This window comes from Podarcis liolepis (assembly GCF_965112155.1).
Source record: "Podarcis liolepis genome assembly, chromosome: 15".
Classification (NCBI taxonomy): domain Eukaryota; kingdom Metazoa; phylum Chordata; class Lepidosauria; order Squamata; family Lacertidae; genus Podarcis; species Podarcis liolepis.
Window position 1 is genome coordinate 5,780,918 of NC_139566.1, and position 18,483 is coordinate 5,799,400.

The window sequence follows — 18,483 nt, forward strand, 5'->3', positions numbered from 1 at the left end:
GTGGTGGGAAGGTAAATGGCATTTCTGTGCGCTCTGGCACTTGTCATGAACCTCCATGCGCCAGAAGCGGTTTAGACATGCTGGCCACATGACCCAGAAAGCTGTCTGTGGACAAACGCCGGCTCCTTCAGCCTGAAAGCGAGATGAGCGCCATACCCCATAGTTGCCTTTGACTGGACTTAACCATCCAGGGGTCCTTTACCTTTATATTTACCTTTTTACCTAAAGTCAAACAAAAATTACCCTCTGCCCTCCGCCCAGCTTGAACTTGGAAGTGGTTCAGACCCCACCAGCATGTTTTTCACATCTCTTTCTCTCTCTCTCCTCTTTTTCTAGTATTGGCGGGTCGATTCCCATCGTTTTCTCCTACTATTCAGAGTTCCTGGCCCAGGAGAAGCGCGGGGAGCACCTCAGCTGGCTGTGTATGTTCTGGATGATTGGGGGCATCTATGCGTCTGCCATGGCATGGGCGATCATCCCCCATTATGGTAAGGGATGGGAAATCGCCAGGGACGAAGGAGACCAACTGACCGGGGGCTTCCTCTCTCCATTTGGCCCCAATCATGCACAAATCCTATACTGGGAAAAGAGCTGGATTTTACCCATGGGCTATTGATTATGCATACGGGGCTCATTTGCATATATGTGAAGGGGATTCATGCAAGGAGCAAACCACCTTGCCTCAAAAACCGCTAGACATTTTATTTTGCCTTCTTGACACCCCTTATCCATCTTAGGGGCTGGAAACTTGGGATCTGCATTCTGAACCGAACCCAGTGCAAACTTCTGAGCTTGCATGTTTCTGCTTTGGAAGGTGCACAATTGTGGCATGTTGTGAAATGGAAGAGATTTGGGGCAAATGTGTGGAGAGAGGTGGGTGTAACGGATCTTTATTTTCCAATCCTTCCATCCTCTTCTTTTCCCACCCCCTGGGGATATTTTCCCGCCGAAGGCTGGAGCTTCCAAATGGGGTCTGCATACCAGTTCCACAGCTGGCGCGTCTTCGTCCTGGTCTGTGCCTTCCCGTCCGTCTTCGCCATAGGAGCCCTCACCACCATGCCAGAGAGCCCCCGCTTTTTCTTGGAGGTAAAAGGAACAGAACGGCTTAAGGGAGGTGGGGAAGAGACGGAGGAAGGCATCAGGGCAAGGCTGGAATGTGGGGAGGGGAAAGACCCAATGTGTTGGTGTTACTAGAGCTGGCCCAAGACATTTTGGCACCAGAGGTGAACCTCAAAATGGCACCCACCTAGTGGTGAGGATATTGGGAATCTGCATATGTGCAGCTAACATATTCACACACAGAGTCAATTAGGGTTTGGCAGACAGCCAAGGCAGTGTGAAGGAGTAAGTCTGCCTGGTGATACAGAGGCATGGAGACAGCTCCATGATTGGTCAAGCTCTCTCAACGGGAATAATGATTAATGGCCTACTAACTGGAATGTGTGTTAGTACGAGTTTGAGTGTAGGAGTTGTGAGTTGTGTATGAGGGAGCTAGTCAAAGATCCGTGTTCTGTTCTTTTCCTGTAAATAGTCCACTGTATATAACTACAAGTTCCTGCTTCCTGCTTCGTCCATCCTGTCTGCAGCCAAGTTGCCAATTGCTTTCATGAACTCTGCGTTTACTCTGCTAGGTCTGGCTAAGGTCTTGCAATTAGTCAGAGTTGCGAAACACCAATAGGTTCTGGCAAGAGAGGAAGGGGGTAAATGACGATCTACATCAGGAACAAGGGGGCAGGGTGAATAAAGATTGCCAGGAGGCCGCTGTAGAGGCAGTGGGAAGGGGTGTTGAGGAAGCGGCAGAGAAGTGAGCCACAGCTGTCATTGCCACTGCTGCAGCATTCCTTGGGTGATGCATTCCTCAGAGGCGGGATCTGCTGCCCTGTGGATCCTGCCACCCAAGTGGATCGCTTCACCTTGCCTGATGGGTGAGCTGGCCTCTGATTTCAAACATGGGGATGTGCCAAGGCGCCGCTGTCCGTTCGCCCTCTATCCCTCGCACGCAGCGCTGTTTCCATTCTGCTGCAGTCTGCCTCCTGCCAAAACTGTCATTATTCATTCAGCTGGTCTGCTGTGGAGAAATAGCAAAGCTTGCATGACATATGTGACTATGTAACCTTTAGAAGGAATCTGAAGGCAGCCCTGTGCAGGGAAGCTTTTTAACGTTTCATGTTTTATTATGTTTTTATATATGTTGGAAGCCGCCCAGAGTGGCTGGGGCAACCCTGTCAGATGGGCAGGGTACAAATAAAGTATTATTATTATTATTATTATTATTATTATTATTATTATTATTATTATTAATTTTTAACATGCACACTGTTTTAATGGGCTTGTTTATTGTATATTTTAATTATGGGTGCTTTACTCTGTCTACCCTATGATTGTAATGTGTTTTAACTTTTTCTAATACTGAATTTTAAATGTCTGTAACCAGCCCAGGCAGGGACATGCAGGTTTAATACTAATACTGATTTAACACTAATTAAATCAGTATTAGTATTAATTTAACTGACTGAATACTAATTTAATACAAATACTGATGCCAATACTAATATTTTAATTACAGTAGATGCCTTTTTGTCATCAGTTTTATTCTTGGCTATTTTGCTCTTTGTGAACCACTTTGATTTTCTCCTTGATAGGAAATAGCGTATATAGATTCATAACGGCAAGAACATAAGAACACGTGTGTAACATACATGATTTACACAACTTACGTAAATTATGTGATTAATGAAGTACATTACATAGGTCACGTTGTCATTATGTTCTTGCACCCTATCTGTGCAAAGGAAACACAATGTAGAGAGGGAAATGCAATCAACTGCATATCATTTGCATCTCAAAAAGCAACAACAGTGAATCTCAATCGTATCCGCTGAATTGATTTCTGATCAATAAGTGAATGCTGGCAAATTTCTGTTTTCGTCAGAATTCTCCAGTGTCTGTGCTCCAGAGCTGTCCAGGGCAGAATATTGGTTAATGGCTTTGTTATTTTTTAAAATGTAACATTTCCCTTTATAGAACGGGAAGCACGACGAAGCCTGGATGGTATTGAAGCAGGTCCACGATACCAACATGAGAGCCAAGGGTCACCCCGAGCGAGTCTTTTCGGTGAGGGATCATCAGCAGACTAAAATGGACGAACAGCGCATAATCGAACTGTGGAACTCCTTGCCACAGGAGACAATGATGGCCATTGTTGCAGGAATTTTTATATAGGTTTTTTTTGGGGGGGGTTGCCCCTCCAGCAGATATCATGCACATGCAGCCCACTACCAAAATCAGCACAATCACTTTTGTGACTTTTGTGATTTGTCCCCACAAAACACTTCACCAGAGTTTTCTTCCTATCTATTCAAAGGGCCTTTGCTGCATGATACCAAATGTAAGAATTCACTGATAAATGTATCTCTGTACTGGCTCACTGGGAAAATTTCAGCAATCCATATAGACATGTGAGCTCAGCTCCTCAGCAGCCCCTCTGCCTGAGTGATAATCCCTGGCATCCTGATACCTGAGTGCCAGACAGGTAGCCATTCCAGAAATAACAAACCCAGATGAAGACAAAAGGGTGGGATTAACTTGGCTGGAAACGGAAAATGTAAATATCTCTTTTGTTACACTTGATAGGTGTCTGGTGGAGGGCAAGGGGAGGCATGGGGCAGGGTCCAGGATGCTCAGATTACAGCCACCAGACCTCCCCTTTCATGACATAACCATGATGTATTAATGATGTAGTTTGGGGGGTGTAACATGGGGATTAAAAAAGGTAAAGGAACCCCTGACCATTAGGTCCAGTCGTGACCGACTCTGGGGTTGCGGCGCTCATCTCGCTTTATTGGCCGAGTACAGCTTCCTGGTCATGTGGCTAGCATGACTATGCCGCTTCTGGAGAACCAGAACAGCACATGGAAATGCTGTTTACCTTCCCGCCGGAGTGGTACCTATTTATCTACCTGCACTTTGTGCTTTCGAACTGCTAGGTTGGCAGGAGCAGGGACCGAGCAACGGGAGCTCACCCCGTTGCGGGGATTTGAACCGCCGACCTTCTGATCGGCAAATCCTAGGCTCTGTGGTTTAACCCACAGCGCCACCTGCATCTAATAAAAGTTTGGGGGCTCTTTTGTTCGGGGCTTCCATCTTGTTCCACCTTGTGGCAGGTGGGAGTCCTGTCGCAACAGTCTTCAATAAAGACCAAGCCTACTGGCTGCTGTTTTGCTCTGGTATTCCTGGCTGGTGTCCTTGGTTTTTGTCCAAGGGAGCCCTCAGATTTCTCCACCAACCTAGATGGCTTTAAAAGGGGGTTAGGCAGATTCGTGGAGGAGGAGATGGCTATCGGTGGCTATTAGGCAGGATGGCTGTATTCTGCCTCCACAGTCAGAGGCAGCAAAGCTTCTGAACGCCAGTTGCTGGAAACCATAGGAGGGGAAAGGGTTCTTCTGTTCGAATCCTGCTTGCTCCTTTCCCAGAAGAGGGATCTGGTTGGTCACTGTGAAAAGAGGATGCTGAACTAAATGGACCACTGGCCTGATCCAGCAGGACTCTTCTTATCTACTTAGGTTCTAACTGCTTTGGGGGTGATCTTGCAGGGTGAGGGGCTCACCTCTGTGATATTAAAAATCTAAATTTGCATCTGTTAGTTCTTGTGTTTACACCCCAGTGCCTTGCAATGCCCTTGCTGGGAATCTTTCACAGTACAGTGGTGCCTCGCAAGACGAAATTAATTCGTTCCGCAAGTTTTTTCTTCTTGCGAGTTTTTCGTCTTGCGAAGCACGGTTTCCCATAGGAATGCATTGAAAATCAATCAATGCGTTCCTATGGAGACTGTCCAGGGACAGAGGGGACCTGTTTTAAAGCAAGGGAAGGGGCAGCGGGGAGAATCGCTTCTCCCCGTTGCCGCCCCTTGGTTAAAAGGGGTCCGGGGAGAGAGGGGAAGGTGCGGGCATGCCTTCCCCTCTGTCCCCTCTTTTGAAGCAAGGGGCGGAGGGGAGAAGATCGCTTCTCCCCGTTGCCGCCCCTTGGTTCAAAAGGGGTCCGGGGACAGAGGGGAAGGTGCGCGCGCGCCTTCCCCTCTGTCCCCGGAGATTGCGGGGCTGGCAACGGGGAGAAGCGATCTTCTCCCCGCCGCCCCTTGCTTCAAAAGAGGTCCGGGGTGCAGGGGCAAGCTTCGTTTTGCGAAGCAAGCCCATAGGGAAATTCGTCTTGCAAAGCAACTTGAAAACGAAAAAACCTTTCGCCTTGCGAGTTTTTTGTCTTGCGAGGCGTTTGTCTTGCGGGGCACCACTGTATAAAAACTTGCAAGGTCCTGCCCTGAATCTAAAGCAGCACTTCCCAAACTTAGATCTCCTGCTGTTTTGGGACTACAATGCACATCGTCCTTGACCGCTGGTCCTGCTAGCTAGGCATGATGGGAGTTGTAGTCCAGAACCCTAGATTTTGGGGAAACCATGCTCCAAAAAGCCTGGAAGAGAAATGTGTCATCATTTCCCCAGGTCACTTTCCCTCTCCAACTTTTTTTTAAATTACTCCGCAGGTGACCCACATCAAGACCATCAAACAGGAGGACGAGCTGGTAGAGATCCAGTCCGACACGGGGACCTGGTACCGGCGCTGGATGGTCCGCTTCTTGAACCTTTCCCAGCAGGTTAGTTTCCGGAGCAACGAAGGCTTGGTGGGCCCAGCCAAACAGCCCTCTCACTTCCCTCACAGAGGTTGCACTGTTTGGCCACATTCCGTCGCTGTTCCCTGACTCTCGCAACGATTTGCAGACAGACAGGAAGTTCCTTCAGAGTCCGATCCTGCACACTTCAGCAAACTGTGGAAAACCTACACTGATTTACCCTGTTCCCTCCCCCTAGCCCCACCCTGGAGAGGCTCAAAATATGTTTTTCTCTTTTTACAGGTCTGGGCGAATTTCCATCAGTGCTTTGCTCCCGAATACCGTCGGGTGACCCTGATGATGATGGCAGTGTGGTTCACCATGTCCTTCAGGTGGGGCTAGTATTGCTTTATTCCATTTATTTATTTCATAAACTTCATATACGGCTTGATCATAGGGGGAAAAACCGCAAAGCGGTTTACAAAGAATATATAAAAACAATAAAATTATCACAATTTTGTTTTGGCAACAATAATTTAAACCGTACAGAAAGTTAAAGGTGTGATAGAATAGACTAAAACATATACAGTGGTACCTTGCTCCTCAAACGTAATCCATTCCGGAAGTCCGTTCCAAAACCAAAGCATTCCAAAACCAAGGCGTGCTTTCCCATTGAAAGTAATGCAAAACGGATTAATCCGTTCCAGACTTTGAAAAACAACCCCTAAAACAGCAATTTAACATGAATTTTACCATCTAACGAGACCATTGATCCTTAAAAGGAAAGCAACAATCAATGTACTGTACTATAAAATAAATAAGACAGTATTGTAGATGATAACAATTAGAATTATATATTTTTTCTTACCTACACTGTTGATGGTCAATGTTTGGATGGGGGGCTTTTATCCATTTCCACAGTCACACAATCAGTCAATCAATCAATCAATCAGTAGCTGAACTGGGTTCCACACAGTCACAAAAACAAATTAACCGAAAAAGCATCAAAACCACAAAATAAATGGCAAAAACAAAAGCGCCGAATTTAATCAGTTCCGGAAGTCTGTTTGACTTCCAAAATGTTCAAAAACCAAGGTGCAGCTTCTGATTGGTGCAGGCTCCCTGGAAACAATAGCCGACAACTGCATTGGACGTTCGGTTTCTGAAAAACATTCGAAAACCGGAGCACTTACTTCCGGGTTTTCGGCATTTGGGAACCAAAGCGTTTGAGTACCAAGGTGTTTGAGAACCAAGGTACCACTGTAATCCAAGTTGGGGTCATAGTTTTTTCAGCGCTGTGCCTGATAGCTCCATTCCTCTTTCAGCAAAACTGCTTCCTTCACCTCCTACCCCAGTCTCCAGCTACAGTGGTAAGGTAAAAGGTAAAGGGACCCCTGACCATTAGGCCCAGTCATGACCGACTCTGGGGTTGCGGCGCTCATCTCTCTTTATTGGCCGAGGGAGCCGGCGTACAGCTTCCGGGTCATGTGGCCAGCATGACTAAGCCGCTTCTGGCGAACCAGAGCAGCGCACGGAAACGCCGTTTACCTTTCCACCAGAGCGGTACCTATTTATCTACTTGCATTTTGGCGTGCTTTCGAACTGCTACGTTGGCAGGAGCAGGGACCGAGCAACGGGAGCTCACTTCGTCACGGGGATTCAAACCACCGACCTTCTGATCAGCAAGTCCTAGGCTCTGTGGTTTAACCCACAGCACCACCTGCGTACCTCAGGTTAAGTACTTAATTCGTTCCGGAGGTCCGTTCTTAACCTGAAACTGTTCTTAACCTGAAGTACCACTTTAGCTAATGGGGCCGCCAGAGCACGATTTCTGTTCTCATCCTGAAGCAAATTTCTTAACCCAAGGTACTATTTCTGGGTTAGCGGAGTCTGTAACCTGAAGCGTCTGTAACCCGAGGTACCACTGTACTCTAATTTCCCCCCTGTTAAAGCCCACTTACCCTGCGAAGCAGCCCCCTTGAATTCTGGGGTTGCAGAGCTATGATTATAGGCTATGATACCCGCAACTTCCCACCTCGCTAACTCGCCTGTGAGTTCATTAGCAAGTGAATATCCAGCTGCTGCAACAGTTAAACACGGAGCTGATATTTAATTTATGCAACGAAGACTGCCATGCGGCCAGAATCAAAGGCAGCGGTGTAAGGAGAATATTTTAAAAATATTTTTTTTATGTTTTCCCCCTTTTCTTCCAAAAGCCCGTAACCACCAAGCTCATTTGCTGATATGACTCAGGGGGATAGAAAAGAGAAAGAGAAGGAGAGAGAATGAAAAAGGCAGCGTCACTAGCCGCAGTTCCATGACTGATCTCCAGGCAGCTCTCGTTAATTAGAGCTGTCAGTGAAATAATTTTCAAAGAGGAAATAATTGCAAACGGCTCGTGGATCAGTCATGGCTGGAGGCTGGCGATTTGGTTTGCAGGTGTGCGGGGAGAAAGCTTCCTTAGCTGACAGTCCGTTCGAAGCCTAACGAAGCGACACCCTCGTGAACTGCTAGGTGGGCAGGAGCAGGGACCGAAAAATGGGAGCTCACCCCGTCGCGGGGATTCGAACCGATGACCTTCTGATCGGCAATTTCTAGGCTCTTGCCGATCAGAAGGTCGGCGGTTCGAATCCCCGCAACAGGGTGAGCTTCCGTTGTTCAGTCCCAGCTCCTGCTAACCTAGCCCTAGCAGTCTGAAAGCATGTCAAAGTGCAAGTAGATAAATAGGTACTGCTCCAGGGGGAAGGTAAACGGCGTTTCTGTGCGCTGCTCTGGTTCGCCAGAAGCGGCTTAGTCCTGCTGGCCACATGACCCAGAAGCTGTACGCCGGCTCCCTCGGCCAGTAAAGCAAGATGAGCGCCGCAACCCCAGAGTTGGCCACGACTGGACCTAACGGTCAGGGGTCCCTTTACCTTTACCTTCCTTAGTGGGTTGTGGAAACGGCTATCCTGAATAATGTTTTTTTGTAGGGTAGGGAGTACCGGGGGTGAGTTTGTGGAATAGAGGTGGGGAAGGCCCCTCAGAGTTTGCCAGCCCAGAACTACCTAAATTGTAAATTGTATGGAAATTTATTCATGATTGCTACTACAGCAGCTGTTAAGTTGTGGCCAAACATATCAGACGACACAGCGATTCTTCCAAAGCAGCTCTTTATTTGTAAGCTGGAACTGAACTGAACTGAGGAGCTCAGTCAGCCTGCTTATATAGAGCTCCACTAGAATGCAACAGTAACCATTTTCTGTAACTAGCCAATCACTGAACGTCACTTTCGATCCTTCATTTGCATAACTATCTACAGTATCCCACTGCTGGTCCAGGGTGAGAACTTCAGTACATAACAGCAGCAAGAATGCTACTTGCTCAAAAGTGGAAAGAGGAAGAAGTCCCAGCAAAGGAAGAATGGATACAAAAACTAAAGGGATATGCAGAAATGGTGAAACTTAACCGGAAGAATAAGAAATCAAGATAACAGACTTTTTATAAAAGAATGGAAATGGTTTATTGAATATTTGCGGATAAATTGTAAACAGATAAAACCATTAGCAGGATTATTGTAACAACCTGCAGTTTCACAATAGTATATATTTACAGTAGGTAATTAAATGAGCAAGTGGAATGAACCTGGATAGGCAGAAGATATTTAAAAAAATAAATAAATTCTATACTGCAGAAAGAGTGGGAAGGAAGTCAAATTTTGAAATGTTAAATTGATTGTAGAACTAATGAAATGTATAAACGTGAAATTAAAAATTAAAAAAACACCTTTAAAAACACCAAAAAAATGCCAGCCCCTGAATTAGTCTTGCAACCGGACGGCCACAAAACCCCCAACCAATATTGGGCATTTTATAGGTGGGGGGTCTCTGAACTGTATTCAGAAGCAAACTGGTGCAATCAACTATGAAGTGCTACGAGATGTTCTCTGCATAGAACGCTTGTGGTTCAATCTGACTCAAGTCCCCAGAGATTTCCCTTCTGTCTCAGTCCTCCCCCTCCTAACTCTTTCAACCCCCTTCCTCCGGCAGTTACTACGGTCTGACCGTCTGGTTCCCAGACATGATCAAGCACCTCCAGAACATCGAATATGCCTCTCGCACCAAGGTGTTCAACAACGAGTCGGTGCGCCACATCACCTTCAACTTCACACTGGAGAACCAAATCCACACCCGCAGCGAGTATTTCAACGACAAGTAGGTGGCTGCTCTCTCTTGCTCTTCGAAATGTGGCAACCCTGGCTCTCATTCGCCAGACGGGTCATGACCGAGACCATTGGGAGTTTGTTCCTTGTTGGTTGGTTCTGGGCAAGAACGGGGCCTTTTCAGTGGTGGCCCCTGTCTCTACCATTTGTGGAATGTTTTCTGCTGGGAAACAGGCCTAGCACCAAGATGGTTATCTTTTAATGCCAGACTAATACCTTTCTGTTTTGGTGGTTACACTGCCCTTGATGGTGGTGCTCAACTTTCAGCGGGGTGGGGTTATGACTTGTCCCTGTCGTATCCTTGGATGAGAATTTTAGGGATGGAATCATAGAACTGTAGAGTTGAAAGAGGCCATGAGGGTCATCTAGTCCGGGGGTCAGCAAACTTTTTCACCACTGACCCTCAGACCTTGTGGGGGGCCGGACTATATTTTGAAAAAAATATATATGAACAAATTCCTATGCCCCAGAAATAACCCAGAGATGCATTTAATAATCATAATCATAATTTATTTATAACCCGCCCATCTGTGGCTGGTTTTCCCCAGCCACTCTGGGCAGCTTCCAATAGAATATTGGAATTAAAATACAATAACCTATTAAACATTAAAAGCTTCCCTAAACAGGGCTGCCTTCAGATGTCTTCTAAAAGTCTGGTAGTTGTTTTTCTCTTTGACATCTGGTGGGAGGGTGTTCCACAGGGAGGGTGCCACTACCGAGAAGGCCCTCTGCCTGGTTCCCTGTAATTATAAATAAAAGCACACATTCTACTCATGTAAAAACACCAGGCAGGCCCCACAAATAAGCCAGAGATGCATTTTAAATAAAAGCACACATTCTACTCGTGTAAAAACACACTGATTCCCAGACTGTCCATGGGCCGGATGTAGAAGGCAATTGGGCCGGATCCGGCCCCTGGGCCTTAGTTTGCCTACCCTTGATCTAGACTAACCCCTGGCAATGCAGGAATCTTTCACCAGACTCAAACCCATAACCTCTCTGTTTCACGACAGGTTTATAAGCCTCAAAATGAAGTCTGTGTCCTTCATCGACTCCTTGTTTGAGGAATGTTATTTTGAGGACATCACATCTAGCAATACGTTCTTCAAGAACTGCACCTTCATCTCTACCGTCTTCTACAACACGGGTAAAGTCTGAGGCTGCCGCGTGCCAAAAAAGCAGACAAAAACCTTAAAAAAAATATTTTCTTTTTCCAATTTTTCCTACAATGAAAATTACATTTAAACAAAAATATATATATATCCTGGTGCTCCTTCCTATTCTATGGTTAAGTCAGGCCACCTCCTGGTAGGACCAGTTGTTTAAGTGAGTTCCCTTTTATTCTTTTATACATTGTGGGAGCCCATGTAGAACCACAGGACTGTAGAGAAGGAGGGGACACCAAGAATCATCTAGTCTGACCCCCTGCAGTTCATTTAATAAATAAAAATAAAATAACCCTCCGTCTGTCTCCTCTTGACCCACAGACCTCTTTGAATACAAGTTCATCAACAGCCGGATCATCAACAGCACCTTTCTCCACAACAAAGAAGGCTGCCAGCTGGACTTCAGCGATGACAACAATGCCTACATGATTTATTTTGTCAGCTTCCTGGGCACCCTCGCCGTCCTGCCAGGGAATATAGTCTCTGCGCTCCTGATGGACAAAATCGGGCGACTTCGGATGCTGGGTAAGGGTTAGAGGTAGTCCTGTCCCCATTGACAGATTAGGTAAAGGGACCCCTGACCATTAGGTCCAGTCGTGGCTGACTCTGGGGTTGCAGCGCTCATCTCGCTTTATTGGCCGACGGAGCCGGCGTACAGCTTCCAGGTCATGTGGCCAGCATGACTAAGCCGCTTCTGGCGAACCAGAGCAGTGCATGGAAACGCCGTTTTCCTTCCCGCTGGAGCGGTACCTATTTATCTACTTGCACTTTGACATGCTTTCAAACTGCTAGGTTGGCAGGAGCAGGGACCGAGCAATGGGAGCTCACCCTGTTGTGGGGATTCGAACCGCTGACCTTCTGATCAGCAAGTCCTAGGCTCCGTGGTTTAACCCACAGCGCCACCCGCGTCCCTATTGACAGATTAAAGAGATATAATAATAATAAATTTTTATTTATACCCCACCCTTCCTGGTTCAAAAACTGGGCTCAGAGCAGCTAACAACAAATTTAAAACACTTAATTATAAAAGCATCATAAAATACAGTATAAAAATATGAATAACAGTAAAATTCAAAAATCAATTCAGGGGAAATAAGCATTAGATAATCCCCAGGGCTAGCCAGCTGAATTGGTCCTACTTGGGCCAGTGAGGAGACCAGGGGAGAATTAGCTGTGGGGTCTCAGAGCAGGTGATCTTCATAAAAGGGGAGGGGGAAGGAAGAGAAGGGAAATAAAAGATCAGGCTGAATTCAAATTAAAGGCCAGGCGGAATCGCTCTGTCTTACAGGCCCGACGGAAGGAGGTTAAATCCTGAAGGGCCCTAGTCTCATGGGACAGAGCATTCCACCAGGTCAGGGCCATCACTGAAAAGGCCCTGGCGAAGGATAGTCGGACATCCTTAGGGCCTGGGACCTCTCAACAATGGTTGTTCATGGACCTTAAGCTTTTTGCACCTGCGGGGGTCTTCTGCATCAGGTCCAAGGGCAACCCCCCACAGAGTAGTCAAGCCTTGAGCATTTACTAATCCACAAATCACCATTTTTTGTGTGGGGGGGAGTGTTTTGTAAGCACATATTATTTACTATGTTTCATAAAATGCATGCACCACTTGATGATAAAAAAGATGATAAAACAATAGGAAATAGCAGTAAGAAAAATGAACAACTATTTAAGACTTTTTGAAAAGTTATTTTTTTGCCAGCTGCAGGGAGCCCAGATCCATACCAGGATTGTGGCATGAGTAAGAAGCGAGAGCCAAGTCCTTTGTGCTGTTTTCCTGTTGAAAACTGCTCCCCCACACTCTGAATTTTAAGTTGCTCTATGAGTGTAAATGACAGGTTCTTTTCAGGAGCAAAGGAGGAGGGCGTTTTCTTTAAGAAAAGGGCACAGGGGAAAATGATTGCCCCAGACCTGAACTGCAATTCTGATCTAGTATCGGACTCCCCTCAGTTCTTGCGCTGCACATGAAATGCAGCTCAGTCGCTAGAGCGTGAGACTCTTGTGGGTTCAAACCCCATGTTGGGCAAAAAAAGGGGTCAGCAAACTTTTTCATCACGGGGCCGGTCCACTGTCCCTCAGACCTTGTGGGGGGCTGGACTATATTATTTTTTTGGGGGGGGGGAATGAATGAATTCCTATGCCCCACAAATAACCTAGTAAAGGTAAAGGGACCCCTGACCATTAGGTCCAGTCGTGACCAACTCTGGGGTTGCGGCGCTCATCTCGCTTTATTTGCTGAGGGAGCCGGCATACAGCTTCCGGGTCATGTGGCCAGCGAACCAGAGCAGCGCACGGAAACGCCGTTTACCTTCCCGCCGTAGTGGTACCTATTTATCTACTTGCACTTTGACGTGCTTTCAAACTGCTAGGTTGGCAGGAGCAGGGACCGAGCAATGGGAGCTCACCCCGTCATGGGGATTCGAACTGCCGACCTTCTGATTGGCAAGTCCTAGGCTCTGTGGTTTAACCCACAGCACCACCCGCGTCCCCCACAAATAACCTAGAGATGCATATTAAATAAAAGGACACATTCTACTCATGTAAAAACATGCTGATTCCCGGACCGTCCACGGGCCGGACTTAGAAGGTGATTGGGCCGCATCCGGCCCCCGGGTTTGCCTACCCATGGGCAAAAAGACTCCAGTATTGCGGGGGGTTGGACTAGATGACCCTCGTTGTCCCTTCCGCCTCTACGATTCTGTGGCAGTGCATTTTGGTGCAAAGAAAGGTTTCGGAGGGGCAGGGAATCTGTTGCTTTGTGGCCCTTTTGACTTTCGTGCTAATTGGCCTTGTTCGTTAATGTTTCCCCACGAAAGAGACCGTACGATTTGCTCAAAAGACCCTCCTAGGCAACAGGACTGCATTTTCATTTGTGTGAATAGTTGCTGATTTTGAATGAATGAATGAATGAATAATGAAGCTTCTGGAGAACTAGGAACCAAATTGGTGCATGGGCAGGATTCCTGATGAACAGTTTACATCCGTGGGAGGGTTGGCATCGTGGCACCTGGGAGCCCTCTGGGCCCCCCCTTGAGGTCTCCCCCAAATTCCCTGAGCTCCTCCACCTCTTTGAACATGAGCTAGTGAGGGTGACGACCTTTCTTCTCCCTTGAAAAGCACACAGAGCTGAAAGAGTGATGCTTTTGCAGGCGCAGGTTAAGTCTACTGCATCTAACTGTTACCCAGATACCTTGGGAAATTAATGAGTGTGTGTGTGTGAGAGAGAGAGAGAGAGCATAGCTGTCAACTTTTCCCGTAGGACCGCAGGTGGCGCTGTGGGTTAAACCACAGAGCCTAGGGCTTGCCGATCAAAAGGTCGGCGGTTCGAATCCCCACAACGGGGTGAGCTCCCGTTGCTCGGTCCCTGCTCCTGCCAACCTAGCAGCTTGAAAGCCCGTCAAAGTGCTAGTAGAGAAATAGGTACCGCTCTGGCGGGAAGGTAAACAGCGTTTCCGTGCACTGCTCTGGTTCGCCAGAAGCGGCTTAGTCATGCTGGCCACATGACCCGGAAGCTGTACGCCGGCTCCCTCGGCCAATAAAGTGAGATGAGCGCCGCAACCCCAGAGTCGGCCACAACTGGACCTAATGATCAGGGGTCCCTTTGCCCTTTACCTTACCCTTATTCCGAATAGGATTCCTCGCAAGAAAAGGGAAAAGTTGACAGCTTTGGAGAGAGAGAGAGCATTTTCTTTTACTCTCTTGAGATAAATACAAACATATTTACACACTTTGTATACAGGAAAGAACTAATAACAAAGTTTGCTACATTCTTATTATTTGGCTGTATTCAACTGGAATTGCAGACTGGTTGAATTAAGTCAGCATGGCTAACTGGGCTCCATTAATTCAATGGGTGTACTCTGAGTAGGACTTAGCTGGGTACCACCTGTTAATCAACACCAGGCACCCCCAAACTCAGCCCTCCAGCTGTTTTCAGACTACAACTCCCATCATCCCTAGCTAACAGGACCAGTGGTCAGGGATGATGGGAATTTTAGTCCCCAAGCAGCTGGAGGGCCGAGATTGGGGATGCCTGATCAACACTATTGCAGAACCCGAGCCCTCCTCTGGGTTTTGAACCTTTCCCCCCATGAGGTCTAGAAACTTGTTTGACGATTCCTAAAAGATCGGCTTCTGCGATGGATGCAGAGGGCCATGGGTGCAGTCAGACATGCCTAACCTTGAATTAAGACTACCCCATTGACTCCTCTCTCTTCCCTTCCCCCCCTCCCATCTTCTCCCTGACACATCAAGCTGGGTCGAGCGTCATGTCCTGCGTGAGCTGCTTCTTCCTGTCATTTGGGAACAGCGAGTCCGCCATGATCGCCCTCCTCTGCCTATTTGGTGGGGTCAGCATAGCTTCGTGGAACGCCCTGGACGTCCTCACGGTCGAGCTTTACCCATCAGATAGAAGGTAAGCCTTGGCTCCCCCTCTTCGCAGAAACCCCAGTTCTTGGGGAAAGCCTACCAGAGTTGAAGGGGTCTGCTGTTCAGTGGTGGTCAAAGGCGATTTCTGCAGCAGAGACCCCGCCTCCACCATCCTGGAGCCGACCAATCGGCATGAAAGGGGAGCATTCCTAGCCAATGAGAAGAAGCCCTCTTTCCCTTTGTGCTGATTGGAGCCAATCAGAGGGAAAGGAGGTGGGTCAGCCACTGAGGGTTGGCTCCTAGGGTCATTCTGCAGAAGGTGCGCAGGAGTGTGCTGGACCCGGGGGTAACCCGTGAAACACGGCCCAGGACCAGTCCAGAAACCGTAGGAGCAGTGGCGTAGCGTGGGGGGTGCAGGGGGGGCCGGCCGCACCGGGCGCAACATCTGGGGGGGGCGCTCGCACTCGCAGCTCTCTGCCCCCTGCTAAAATCCACGAGTTAGGGGGCACAAATTACTTGCCTTGCCCCGGGTGCTGACAACCCACGCTACGCCACTGCAAAGGAGTCAGTCCGACAGGGGCAAGGCAGGACACGAGGCAGGAAACCAGGCAAGGACAGGTACAGGATCTCAGGCAGGATCTAGCATACAGCAATGTTGCTCCCGCAATCTGGGGCAGGGTCTGACAGCCTTTGTCGGGGTAACGGCCGGTCCTGATCCCCCGGTGACTCACCTCCCTGTCTCACCCGAAGGCGAGCACTCCTCCTGCGAGTACTCAGGTCTCTCCCTCCTGCGAGTACTCAGTCTCTGCAGCTCGGGAGACGTCGGTGGGTTACTAGACCCAGGGGCCGCCTCAGCCTCCCCTGACCCAACCGGTAGTGGAGCAGCTGTAAGTAACAGCCCAGCTGAAGGCAACAAGGTCATCCCCGCATCTGGAGCCCTGGCAGGCTCAGGCCCCTGACTCGGCCCAGCTGGTGCTTGTTGCAGGGGAATCTGTGCAGACTGGGACTCTTCAGGACCAGGCCCCAGACTAGGTTCAGATGATGCCTGAGGCAAAGGGTCTGGTGCAGACTGAGACTCCTCTGGAGTCTGAGCCTGAGTCCCAGGCCATCACAAGGAGGAAAGACGGAGGAGGAAATTGTACTGGAAGTTCCAAGATCTATAAGGTGCGGACGTTTCTTGCAGAGATCTTTCTGTTGTCCATCAGCAGTTGACACCTGGCAGGGTGTCCATTTGCAGAGGGCAGTCTTTCACTGCGGGGTTGGGGAACCCAGAGGATAATCCTGGCCACTGAGGCCATTTCCCCGAAATCATAACTCACCAGCTGACATCCCTTGCAATCATCATCTGAGCAGGGGGTGATGGGTGCTGCAATCCAGAACATTTGGGAGGAGTTAGTAAAGGTAAAGGGACCCCTGACCATTAGGTCCAGTCGTGATCGACTCTGGGGTTGCGGCGCTCATCTCACTTTATTGGCCGAGGGAGCCGGTGTACAGCTTCCGGGTCATGTGGCCAGCATGACTAAGCCGCTTCTGGTGAACCAGAGCAGCACATGGAAACGCCGTTTACCTTCCTGCCGGAGCGGTACCTATTTATCTATTTGCACTTTGATGTGCTTTCGAACTGCTCGGTTGGCAGGAGCAGGGACCGAACAACGGGAGCTCACCCCGTCATGGGGATTCGAATCGCCGACCTTCTGATCAGCAAGTCCTAGGCTCTGTGGTTTAACCCACAGCGCCACCAACTTCACTAAATGACCCTTGCGGTCCCTTCGAACTCTACGATTGTACAAAGTAGGGGGAAGGTGTCCTCGCAAAGTGTGTCACGGATCTTTCTTTTGGCTCCTATGAATTCAGATGCCGCCGCAAACCCTCCTGTTGCAAATCAAGAATTTCTCTTAAAAGAACCCCCAAATCCCAAGTTGATAGTCCTCATGGTTTACAAGGACAACAATGTATATGATTTTTCGGGGAATGGGGACAGGAGGGTTCAGAAGCACTGCCCAAATGCTTCTGCAACGCCAGAACTATGGGAGCTGTCTAGATTGCTAAGGACTCTAGAGGTGGCCCAAAGCGGTTAATTGCATCTCTCCCTGCATTGCAACATCTTAGAAAAGAAAGTGTAAAATCCAAATCTCATGACGGTGCAGTCCTGTCCCTTCCCTCCCAGCGCCCCCAATGTCCTTCCAGGGATAAACACTTTGCAGGGGGGAAGCGAGAAGCTGCCTAGCATTGGAAATGAGGGCAAGCCGAGAAAAAGTGACGCATCCAGCTTGCCAGTCACACGCCAGCCCAGGCTGCCCGCAGGGACCTTGGCAGCACAGGAGAAAAGGAGGAGGGGGATGAAAGAGGGGAAGAGAGAGAGAGAGAGAGAGAGAGAGAGAGAGAGAGAGAGAGAGAGGAGGCAGGATGAATGGTTCCTGAAGAGGAGCAGAAACCCAGTGCTGCGTTTTTTCGGTGGGAGGAGAGAGAGGGGGGCAAAAGCTTAGAGGTCAGGTCACAGTGGTTGAGGTCCATTTCAAAGGAGCAGCACAAACAGGCTTTACTGGCCGAGGGAGCCGGCGTACAGCTTCCGGGTCATGTGGCCAGCAGGACTAAGCCACGTCTAGCGAACCAGAGCAGCGAACGGAAACGCCGTTTACTTTCCCGCCGGAGCGGTACCTATTTATCTACTTGCATTTTGACGTGCTTTTGAACTGCTAGGTTGACAGGAGCAGGGACCGAGCAACGGGAGCTCACCCCGTCGCGGGGATTCGAACCGCCAACCTCCTGATAATAAAATTATTATTATTTCTTCCTTTGCTTCTAGGACGACTGCTTTCGGCTTCCTCAATGCCCTGTGCAAACTGGCCGCTGTCCTGGGCATCAGCATCTTCACGTCCTTTGTGGGCATCACGAAAGCAGTGCCCATCCTTCTGGCCTCAGCGGCGCTGGCCGTGGGGAGCTCCCTGGCCCTCAAGCTGCCGGAGACACGGGGGCAGGTGCTGCAGTGAGCGTGCGTCCGTGCGAGCGTGTGAAAAAGAGAGAGAGAGATTCGCACTCGGCCCTCATCCGCTCCTGCCCCGTCCCACTTGCCAGGGGAGGGGGGCAAGTGGCAGATCTAGAGTTGTAGACACTGTGACTGTCTTGTCGTACCATTTCAACCGGGGGGG

At 48.8% G+C, this 18,483-nt stretch overlaps 1 protein-coding gene across 1 annotated transcript in view; it reads left to right on the forward strand.

Moving 5' to 3' along the window:
- SV2A (synaptic vesicle glycoprotein 2A) overlaps window positions 1-18,483 on the forward strand; it is a 51,478-nt gene extending 32,995 nt beyond the window's left edge. The window contains exons 4-13 of the mRNA XM_083477057.1: window positions 337-488; window positions 953-1,086; window positions 3,025-3,114; window positions 5,537-5,647; window positions 5,906-5,994; window positions 9,628-9,792; window positions 10,814-10,947; window positions 11,288-11,491; window positions 15,221-15,380; window positions 18,141-18,483. Coding sequence (XP_083333183.1) covers window positions 337-488; window positions 953-1,086; window positions 3,025-3,114; window positions 5,537-5,647; window positions 5,906-5,994; window positions 9,628-9,792; window positions 10,814-10,947; window positions 11,288-11,491; window positions 15,221-15,380; window positions 18,141-18,324 — 1,423 coding nt within the window. The 3' untranslated portion in view covers window positions 18,325-18,483. The remainder of the gene's footprint in view (window positions 1-336; window positions 489-952; window positions 1,087-3,024; window positions 3,115-5,536; window positions 5,648-5,905; window positions 5,995-9,627; window positions 9,793-10,813; window positions 10,948-11,287; window positions 11,492-15,220; window positions 15,381-18,140) is intronic.